Raw genomic sequence first — 11,382 nt, 5'->3', positions numbered from 1 at the left:
TAAAGCAGCGGAAGAGCAAAAAGACACACCAGAGAGCAAGAAAATAGCCAAATTAGACCCTAAGAAGTTAGCTCTAGATACTAGTTTTCTGAAGGTAAGTGCGAGGCCTTCAGGGAACCAGACAGACCTGGACGGAAGCTTGAGACGAGTAAGACAGAACGACCCTGACATGAAAGAGCTCAACCTGAACAACATTGAAAATATCCCTAAGGAAATGTTACTGGACTTCGTCAATGCAATGAAGAAAAACAAACACATCAAAAGCTTCAGTTTAGCTAACGTCGGTGCCGATGAGAGCGTAGCTTTCGCCTTGGCCAACATGCTGCGTGAGAACAGGAGCATCACCACCCTCAATATCGAGTCCAACTTCATCACCGGGAAGGGCATCGTGGCCATCATGAGGTGCCTCCAGTTCAATGAAACTCTGACTGAACTTCGGTTTCACAACCAGAGGCATATGCTGGGCCACCACGCTGAAATGGAAATCTCGAGGCTTCTGAAGGCCAACAACACTCTGTTGAAGATGGGCTATCATTTCGAGCTTCCGGGTCCCAGAATGGTGGTAACGAATCTGCTTACCAGGAACCAGGATAAACGGAGGCAGAAAAGACAGGAGGAGCAGCAGCAGCAGCAACTCAAAGAGCAGAGAAAGCTGATAGCTATGTTGGAAAATGGGTTGGGCCTGCCCCCTGGGATGTGGGAGAGGTTGGGGGGACCCATGCCGGATCCCAGAATGCAGGAGTTCTTCCAGCCTTCATCCGGGCGGCCCCTCCATGCTCAGGAGGTCCCCTTTGGTGCAAGAAAGGAAATGATCAAAAATCCGCCCCAACCTCCACAGGGCAAGACAGATCCCGACTCCTTCAGGGTGGTGAAGCTAAAGAGAATTCAGCGCAAATCTCGAATGCCGGAAGCCAGAGAGGCACAGGAGAAAACCAACCTCAAAGATGTAATCAAAACGCTCAAGCCAGTGCCGAGAAATAGGCCGCCCCCGCTGGTGGAAATCACTCCCAGAGACCAGCTCTTGAATGACATCCGACACAGCAATGTCGCCTATCTTAAACCTGTAAGTAACAGGAGGGAGAAACGTTGAACACTTCCCCACTCCCCTCCCTCTCTCCCTCTTGTTTGTGTTATATTTATACTTTTATTTTTTTAAGATTTATTTATTTTTATTTTATGGGCAATTGTGGTCTTGCCTGCACCCATCTGTGGAACAGGAGTTACAGACCGTTGTGAGCTGCCATGTGGGTGCTGGGAATTGAACCCAGGTCCTCTGAAAGAACAGTTCGTGCTCCCAACCACTGAGCCATCTCTCCAGCCCATATATTTTATTTTTGAGACAGGTTCCCATGTATTTCAGGCTGACCTCGAATCTACTAGGTAGCTGGGGGCAGTGTACCCCACCATGCCTGGTGTATGTGGGGACTGAGCCCAGGGCTTTGTGTGCGCTAGACAAGGGCACTACCAAATGAGCTATAGCCCCTGCCCCAACCCCACTAGTTTAACACCGTGGGGTCTTAATGGTTGGTAAGCAGAGGTTCAACACCAACACAGTTAAATCATTAATTACTCTTAAAGACAGACCCATATAACCCTGTGACAGTAATGCTCGCAGCTAAGTTCTATTGAGTATATACGTGCATGCATAAGCTAACTCATGTGGTCATAGGAATTCTGGCAGGTTGGCACAGTTATTTTCCCAGTTTTGTGAAGGATAGATGGATGCTTTGGGACGTTAATAGCATGTCTAGCAGACACCACTAGGAAGTGGCAGCCCTGATGTTAAAACTCAGTTTTGAGGTGTCCAATTTTGACGTAGCATGCTATTTTGAATCCTCGATGTGTTTATGTAAAGCCAGACCATTCTAGGCACACAGAACTGAGAGTCAGAGAACCCCACACCCCCACAGCCGAGCCTCCTTGAAGGAGCAAATAAGGGGGAAAAAATAAGCACATTTGCAAGTATCTGGAATAAAGGCTCCAGGGACTCCGTTCTTCATCAGCAGACGAAGCTAGACCACCTGCAAATGCATTTCTGTTTGCCTTTTAGGCGGCCAGCCAAATGGCAAAGCTCAGGTTACCATCTTCATGAGCCGATGGAGTTTAAAATATCTATTATTTCAGTTTTAATATTCATAGTGGCTCTATAAAAGTCTGTGATAAAGCTGACTGGGAGCTGGCTTTACTACCAGAGCCTAGGTTGCAGAAATGATTTTTATTTTGTGGTCATTATTACAGTGATAGTTATACAGGCTGAAGGATGGATGTCCATAGGCTATGTCATTAACTATTATGTTATATAATATGATATGCATTACATGATATAATATATTAAATGTATGAAATATATAATTATACAGATATATAATATATAATATAAATATATATATATAATTGACCTAAGAGTGTGTTGACAACACAGTCAATATTGTATTTCATTATAGAGATTTCATTTTTTCCAGGATATTGAAAACAAATACCCATGTGAGTCTGTGATTTTTATTCCAGCTTTATTGAGCTAACTAATCTTAAGGTAACTGCTGCTATTCACATATGTGGGTAGCAATGTCTTGAATTCCCATCTCCTAGAAATGTATTGTCATTGTTCCATTTCCTGCATCAGAGATGTTTTTCATCCATGATTTGGAGAGAGCTGGATTGGTCCTAAGACAGGTGTCACTGTAGAATGCTAGAAGTCACGTGAGGCCAGGCAGAGGTGGTCTGCCTGCCTTTGGACAGGACTCAAGCCAGACCCCTGCTGGGGTAGGTAAGGGTGCTGTCTGTAAAAACTGTCACTTTGAAGTCACGGGTGGACAGTAGTCAAGCCATCTTGGTGCTATATAGTCAGAAAAAAATACACTAAAGAGAACTCCTACAGCTGATAAACAACTTCAGCAAAGTGGCAGGTTATAAAATCAACTCAAACAAATCAGTAGCCTTCCTATATTCAAAGGATAAACAGGCTGAGAAAGAAATTGGGAAATGACCCCCTTCACAATAGCCACAAACAATATAAAGTACCTTGGTGTGACTATGACCAAACAAGTGAAAGATCTGTATGACAAGAACTTCAATTCTCTGAAGAAGGAAATCGAAGAAGACCTCAGAAAATGGAAAAGTCTCCCATGCTCATGGATCGGCAGGATTAATATAGTTAAAATGACCAGTTTGCCAAAAGCAATATACAGATTCAATGCAATACCCATCAAAATCCCAACTCAGTTCTTCATAGAGTTAGAAAGAACAATTCTCAAATTCATCTGGAATAACAAAAAACCCAGGATAGCTAAAACTATTCTCAACAACAAAAGAAAATCTGGGGGAATCAGTATCCCTGACCTCAAGCAATACTACAGAGCAATAGTGTTAAAAACTGCATGATATTGGTACAGTGACAGACAGGCAGATCAATGGAACAGGATTGAAGACCCAGAAATGAACCCACACACCTATGGCCACTTGATCTTCGACAAAGAGGCTGAAAACATCCAGTGGAAAAAAGATAGCCTTTTCAACAAATGGTGCTGGTTCAACTGGAGGTCAGCATGCAGAAGAATGCGAATTGATCCATCCTTGTCTCCTTGTACTAAGCTCAACAGTAATGAGTTTGTTTTTTTTTTAATTCCATTGTTAAAGAGAGAGAGGAGCTCAAGAGACCATTGGAGCAAACCTCCTGACTCCGGAAGGAACGAACCACTGAGGCGACAGGCAGTTCACCACCACAGCCAGCATTTTATGTGGGCTCCAGGGACCTGAACTCAGGGCCTCATCCTTGCACAGTCGGGACTTTTCTTTCTGAGCCAGGCCCCTAATGCCGTTCTTTAAAAATAACAATAAGCTAAAAGGGAAAAGCCTTTCAGAATGGGAGCCTTGCCTATTGACATGTGCCTTGAAATGGCCTTGCACCTCTGGCTGCTGACTGCTCCCCATACCTTCAGTTGCCTGGCACACGCTGCAAACTCTGTCCTTTTGCATGTTTCTATCTCGGCTCTGCCCCATGACTTCTTCTGTTCAGCCCTATGGCATACTCTGTGAGGACGATGTGAAAACACGTCACTCAACTGCCAGCCGAGCTTCACTGATGTCCAATCACTCCCACCTCTCTGTGCCTTCTTCCCGTAGGATAAATGTCTACTTTAAAGTCAGACCAGAGAGCCATCTTTACAAAATGTTTCCATTTCTTTTAGCCTGTCCTTTGAAATAACATTAGATCGACAGACACTCAGAGCCAGCACAGACTTCTTACCTCTGCCCATCACCTTCTCCCCATTTGCTGTCATTATTTAAAGTGCACCGCAGCAGCCCCTGAGTAAGCCCAAGGCACCTGGCTCATTGGCTCATGGGAGTATGCGCTCACCTGTGGCCAGCTGCTGGAGACGCCTTCAGCTGCAAGATGCTTCCTCATACGAGGAGCTGAAGCATCACCTCAGTGAGCTGCCATGAATATTAGCAGCATGCTGTCATGACTGCCAGCAAAAAGGACTGTCTTTGGTCAGTCAAATGACACCTAACCAGGTTCCCGTTAGAGAGGAGGAATGGGAGGCATTGTGGATTTGAACTGTACGTGCAACGGGGAGGTAAAAATTAATGCACAAGTTTGACGTGTGTGTGTGTGTGTGAGTGTTTATGTGAGTGAGGTGAGTGAGTGTGTGTGTGTGTGTGTGTGTGTGTGTGTGTGTTTAAGCCCTATCCAGGTGGGTTTTTATGTCGACTTGACACAAACTAGAGTCATTTGAAAAGAGGGAGCCTCATCTGAGAAAATGCCTCCCTGAGACTGGCCTGTGAGCAAGCCTGTGGGTCATTTTCTTGCTGAATGGTTAGATTGATGCGGGGGTGGGGGTGGGGGTACTGAGCCCACTGTGGGTGTCACCATCCCTGAACAGGTGGTTCTGGGTTGTGTAAAAAAGCAGAGTGAACAAGCTATGGGGAGCAAGGTAGGGAAGTGGCTCTCCTCCGTGGCTTCTACCCCAGCTCCTGCCCTGGTTTCTCTCAGCGATGCACTCACAAGTTGTAAAGCGGCAGGGCGGTGGCACACACCTTTAATCCCACTACTTGGGAGGCAGAGGCAGGTGGGTTTCTTGAGTTCAAGGCCAGCCTGGTCTACAGAGTGAGTTTTAGGACAGCCAGGGCTACATAGAGAAACCCTGTCTCAGGAAAAAAAAAAAAAAAAAAAAAAAAAAAAGACAAGTTCTAAAGTGAAATAAATTCTTTTCTCCCCAAGCAGCTTTGGGTCATGATATTTATCACAGCAATAGCTTAACAACAACAACTTCTAAAATTAGAATATCAACTGTTCAAAGCACACCTGTCAATCCTTTGACCTTGGAAAACTTTAAAACACAACTTATTTCCCTCTCAAACTTAGAAATATTATTTTTATGTATTATTGAGAATATCCCAATAATCAATTTGTATTTTTAATTTTTTAATTAAATGTGTATTCTCTCAGTGCCACATGCTCCTGGCCTGGGATCCCTGAATGGGAATCAACAGCAAAAAATAAAAATAAAAAAAGGAAAACCTATACCCTTTGCTCAAATGCTAAATACTACAAAAACAGACAATTAAATTCAGTTTGAGAGAAATACCCTCTTTGGGTCACATGTTGAAAACTGGTAGCTACAAACCAGACTCGGGCCTATTTTAATTGGGCAAGGTATTATTTTGTAAGTTCTAAATGTCCCAGAAAACATGCAAATATTTGGCACCACTGAAATATTAAACCCTGCCACATAAAACTTGCATGTGCATGGCATAAGTGGTGTGTGTGTGTGTGTGTGTGTTGTGTTTTACTGGGAATTGATCTCAGAGCTTTGCACATGCTAGCCAAATATTCTCCAGCTAGTTCAGTTCCTTCTGCATCGTGGCCTCTCTGTGGGCGGGATAATGGTCTCTCCAGTTTTTCTCATGCTGACTGACTGCCAATCATCTTGCTTCATTTACATTTATTGTTTCCTGAAGAATTCTTTAGTTTGCTCTTGTTTTTAATGTCTTGTCCAGAAAGTGCATTCCTTAGATAAAAAACAACTCATTTCCCTATGAGTGAGTAGCTGTCAATAACTCAGATGCCAGCACATAGAAAGGTTCCCCCTCCCCCACAAATGCACATTTTCTTTTCTTTTTAAAGATTTATTTATTCATGTATATATGCTGTCACTGACTTCAGACTCACCAGAAGATGGCATCAGATCCCATTACAGATGGTTGTGAGCCACCATGTGGTTGCTGGGACTCGAACTCAGGAGCTCTAGAAGAGCAGTCAGTGTTCTTAACTGCTGAGCCATCTCTCCAGCCCCATTTTCTTTACTCTATCTTTAAAGTGTCTGTGATTCACTTTCCACCTACCATAACAGAGGAACCTTTGTACTTTTCACTGAGATAAGATTCCCATTCTCAGCAACTGTTTCATTTGCTAGAGCTAAGTGCGTGCAGAGCTTGTGCCATCAGGGGGACTATAGCATGCGCTCCACTCCGAGTTGGGCTCGCCTGCACCCAGCCAACTCAGCAGTGGAATAGCACATCACAACGCTTTCTCTCCAGGAAGACTTGAGTTTGATAGCATCACAGGCAGCCCGTGCTCACCCGTTCCCCTGTGGCGCAGCAGCAGTTCAGAGTTTAAGTAGATCTGAGCACTGTCTCCGTCCCTGCACGCACGTGGCTTTATTTGTAACATTCTTTCTTTTATTCCAGGTCCTTTGGTTTCTGTCCTTTTTTGAGCCTCTTCGTCACCTTCTCTTCCTGTGTGGGTAGAATTTAATCAAGGCCATCCCCCAACTTTCATCCCTTTTGGATAATCCAGGGTTCCCCAAGGGTCTTCGTAGAGCCTGTTCTTTAACCAGGCTCCTCCGTGTAAGCCTTACCACGCTGCTTCTCATCTCAGTGGCCTTTGGAGAGTCCACCCTCTCACGCACTCTTCTTTAAAAGTCTTGGACTTACCTCCAGCAACTTTTTACTTACTTGAAAAATAAATAGAACCAGAAGAATAGATAAGAGCCAATGCCTTCCCTAACATTCATAGGAGAGGGTTTTTTTTTCCATACAATTTTTCTAAAATCTATTATCAGAATCTCACATCTCTGGGCTCTTCCCTAGAATTGCTGGTTCAGTAGGTCTTAGATGGGGAATTCCTCCTTCTGACCAACTTCTAGTGATATTGATGCTGCTTATTTGATGACAGCAGGGGTATTATAGCCTCAAATGATCTTTTCTTTTACCCTTGAAATTGATACAAGTTCTAAGTCTTATTTTGAATACTACTTCCTAAACACAAAACCAAGGCAGCAACAGTGCCCGTCCTATCTTTGTCTGGAACCCCCTTCACCCGGAACTTCTTTTATACCATCTATCATAATCTGCTTCAGGGTTAAGGTCCTTCTGAACACAGTATACATCTCTCAAATTCCTTAATGTGTGTCTTTTTCTCTCTATTCTGGATACCCACTGAGGTGTTGGTCCACAGTCAGACTCAAGATAACATCTTAAATAACCACCACTAAAATACATCTTACAATCCTGCCATGTCTCCCTGTGTTTGTGTGTGTTTGTGTGTGTGTGTGTGTGTGTGTGTGTGTGTGTGAGTATGTGTGCACTCTATATAAGGCTGCATGTGCTCATACATCCCAAATACACTTAAAAATTACTAAACTAATGAGTGAAACAAAAAGGAACCCCTACTAATAATAAGAATTGATTTTCTCCTGTTTGTGGTTTTGATATTTTAACCGTTCATTAAAATTTGTTGCTGTGGTTGTTTTAAGTAGCAAGGCTGTCTGGAACTCCTGTTTCTCCTCTCTCTGCCTCTGATATCTTGAGGGTGTGGGTATGTGCCACTACACCCAGCTCAAGTTTCTTTTTTTTTCTTTTTCTTTTTCTTTTTCTTTTTCTTTCTTTTTTTTTTTTTTTGCAACCTCAAATCTAGTCATCTTTTCTTTGGTTTCTGCTTGCTCTGCTGAGAAATGGTAACTCTAATGACTAAACATGTCTTTCTCTTTCCTTGCAACTTGATTTAAAAGGCTCAGGCTTTTCACAGAATGTTTGCTGCTGTGGGTGAATTAAAGGGTTAAACTCTAGAAAATAGGCTGGTGAAAGCTCTCTGCTTTATTATTCTTTTCCAGACAGTTAATGATTATTTAGTGACTCAGCCTTTTATCCCATGCTCTGAGCGCTGCACACACACACCCCGCCCCCTACCCCACCCCACCTCCACTTGGTTCTATTTGGAACACAGAATTATGGGTCAGGTCCCTATAGTGACCCAATACTACACTTTGTTTTAAACATTTTTTTTTTAGATTTATTTATTTTTATTTTATGTGCATACATGTTTTACCTACATGTTTGTGCACCACACATGTACCTGTTACCTACAGAGGTCAGAAGAGGTCATCAGATCCCCTAGAACTGGAGTTACTGATGGCTGTGAACTACCATAAGGGTACTGGGAACCAAACCTGAGTCTTCTCCTCAAATAACATATGCTCTTAACTGCTGATCCCTCTCTATAGCACCATACTTTGTGTTTTTAAAATATCATTTATTTAACCTCCACATATGTGTTTAAACACATCCAAAGATCATACTGCTTTAGCTATTTGTTGCAGCTTGACAAATCATTTAAAGCATTCCATGTATTTTTAAAAATCCCATTTCTCTTAATTATTGGTGTTTTCCGTGGATAAACCCTACCCAGACACAGCCACCCCCTTCCTCTTGAAGTCTGACACCAGAAGTGCAGAGGATCAGAGGCTCGTGGGGACTTCCCCTGGCCTGAAGAGGATATCGAATGTCCCCTGCGGAGGGCAGGGCCCTGTGAAACATTCCTCTCCAGAGAACGCGGATAAAGAACTGACTGCAAGCAGATCCCACGGGGGCTCATCACTCTGACAGGTGCACATGGGCAGGGAAAAGGAAAATATGCTCAACTGTTAACAAACTCTGATCACTGTAGCCCTGTCAGCATCTTCTGGAAAATGCACACATGATGGACGAGTCGCCCCTTAAGGCGGAACACCACTGAAAACCCTTTAAGAACTGACTAGGCTTGAAGCTGTTGCCATGCAACAGAGCTGAATGGAGGTCTTAGGGTTGGGCAGATGTGACTCTTCTGTAGTTATTTTGTCCTTGTGAAGTTTACTTACATATAGTTTTTTTTTTAAAAAATTGTTTTTAAATGTTACTGAAATATTAGAAATGTGCTTCAAGAAGGATAGACGTGTGTGTGGGTGTAAGCAGGTTTTCATGTCAGAGGTTAATCTCAAGCATCATTTCTTGGGACCTATTTACCTTGTTCTGTGAAACAGGGCCTCTCACAGCCCTGATAAGCTTTAATAAGCAGTCAAGGGAGGCTGGCCAGTGAGCCTCCTGGGTCTCTGTGTCGATCTCTCCAGTGCTGAGACAGTGAGCAGGGGCCATCACACCTGGCTTTTTAATGTTGTTTGGGGACATCTGACTCATTTGCCACCCAAGCACTTTACTGACGAAGCAATCTCTCAGCCCCTAGAAAATAATATCATTTTTAATTACATGTAGATGCTTATGTGTGGCTATGTGCATGTGAGTGTAGTACCTGGAGAAGCCAGAAGAGGGCATCAGATGCTCTGGAAATGGAGTTGCAGGGAGTCGTGAGCTGCCTAATGTGGGTGCTGGGAAATAAATTCTGGTTGTCTGCAAGAGCTGTTTCTGATAGCTAAGCCATCTTCCCAGCAGTTCTAGCCTTGTGACCTCAGGGAAGTCATGTCTGCTCAGAGCCCTCCTCCCCCTCCTCCTCCTCTTCCTCCTCTTCCATCCTCTTTCTCCTCCTTGAAAGGTTTGTATAGGACAGACTCAGTGAAAGAATTGGATTTTGGTTTTGGTTTTTAAAGTAATTGTCCCCATTTATCGCTCAGTCCCGTTATATAACTTGATCTTTTAATACTATGGACTGGAAACTCTTCCTATCGTTTTTTTACAGCTGAGGAAAGTGATACTTAGCATCTACCAAGCTCTTGGCCCCAGACTTTGAGCTTCCCTTGTTTCTGTGATCCCTTCCCCCACAAGCCCTGGATTGGTAAATGCCCAATAACTGTGACTTTGGTTTTTTTTGCCTCTATGGTGATTTTGGAGAACTCTGCAGCCAATATTTCTAACGCCTTCTGCATCCACCCAGACATGTAAGTTTTATGATTTTTGCTTTATAGCTCTTACATTTCCAGGATTCATTTTTTTTCTTCTTCTTCAAATGCTTAAACTGCAGGTGCAACTGCCAAAGGAGCTGGCATAAGAAGCAACGGAATCACCTAGAACAGCAAGGTCAGAGCTGAAGGCCATTTCACTAACAGTGCAGGGGACAGAACTGGGATTGTGGCTCCAACCAGGCTGGGGATGGTTTGGGCTGTGAGAAGACACCGGCCCAAGAGGAAAAGGGAGGATATCAACGATGTTCACAGGCAACACATTTTTCTCCTCAGAGTTTGACTGCCTTGGGTGAAAATTGTAGTGCGGTGATTCTAGAAGCAGAAGCTAACCTCATTTGGTAAACACTTTACTATTGTTTTCTTCTAGTGAATAACAATAAATATGATGGAAGTGTTAACTGTCTGAGCCCACTTCCATTTTTCCCTCCTCCCATCTCCTCTGTCATCACTGCATGGCATCTGAAAGGGAATAAATGTGAAGAGAGTGCCTGGCAGGCCTGCTGCAGCTTTTTGGAATAAAGGACTCTTTGCTCGTTCTCAGAGAACCAGTGAAAATCCCTCCTCTTACTCTGCTCATTATTGGCCTCACAAAATACCTGACAAAAGCACCTTAAGGAGGGAAGGATTTACTGTGTGGTTCATGATTTGAGGGTGTAGTTTATCATGGAGTTCCAGGGAAGGCATGGCAGCAGGAACCTAAGGAGGCTGATCACATTGGTCACGGGACACAGAGGGAGACGGAGATGGTATTCAGTGGCATCCTCTCATGAAGTTCAGTCCAGGACCCCAGGCCAGGGATGCTGACATCCACATTCAGAGTTAGTCTTCTCAGTTCAACCTCTCTGGAAATCTTCCCAAGATGTGCCCACAGGTGAATCTCCTGGGTGATTCTAAATCCAGATAAGCTATCAGTGAAGATTAATCAGCCTGACTCTGATTAGGACTCTGCTCAGCATCCTTGATTATGCCCTTGAAGTATTCTTTTGATACAGGTGTCTGTCAGAAACAAAGTATGCAAGCAACAGACTGCGGGGAAAACAAAGTGTGACCAGAAAAAGTCAGGAGAAAAGAAAAGCCTTCATACAGACAAATACCCTGCTGTGTTTCCAAACCTAGGGTCACTACAGACAACATAACTGTTTTACAGACAAAAACGTGGGGGTGATAAACAATACAGTAATTGGCAAAGCTTTTACACACACACACACAC

The 11,382-nt window shown here is 43.6% G+C and overlaps 1 protein-coding gene across 1 annotated transcript in view; it reads left to right on the top strand.

Moving 5' to 3' along the window:
- Lmod3 (leiomodin 3) overlaps positions 1–10,504 on the top strand; it is a 14,839-nt gene extending 4,335 nt beyond the window's left edge. The window contains exons 2-3 of the mRNA XM_052172628.1: positions 1–1,063; positions 10,232–10,504. The exon at positions 1–1,063 is cut by the window's left edge and continues 317 nt beyond it. Coding sequence (XP_052028588.1) covers positions 1–1,063; positions 10,232–10,258 — 1,090 coding nt within the window. The 3' untranslated portion in view covers positions 10,259–10,504. The remainder of the gene's footprint in view (positions 1,064–10,231) is intronic.
- The last annotated feature ends 878 nt before the right edge of the window (positions 10,505–11,382 follow it).

This window comes from Apodemus sylvaticus, chromosome 2, assembly GCF_947179515.1.
Source record: "Apodemus sylvaticus chromosome 2, mApoSyl1.1, whole genome shotgun sequence".
Classification (NCBI taxonomy): domain Eukaryota; kingdom Metazoa; phylum Chordata; class Mammalia; order Rodentia; family Muridae; genus Apodemus; species Apodemus sylvaticus.
This window is presented reverse-complemented; position numbering and strand designations above follow the sequence as displayed.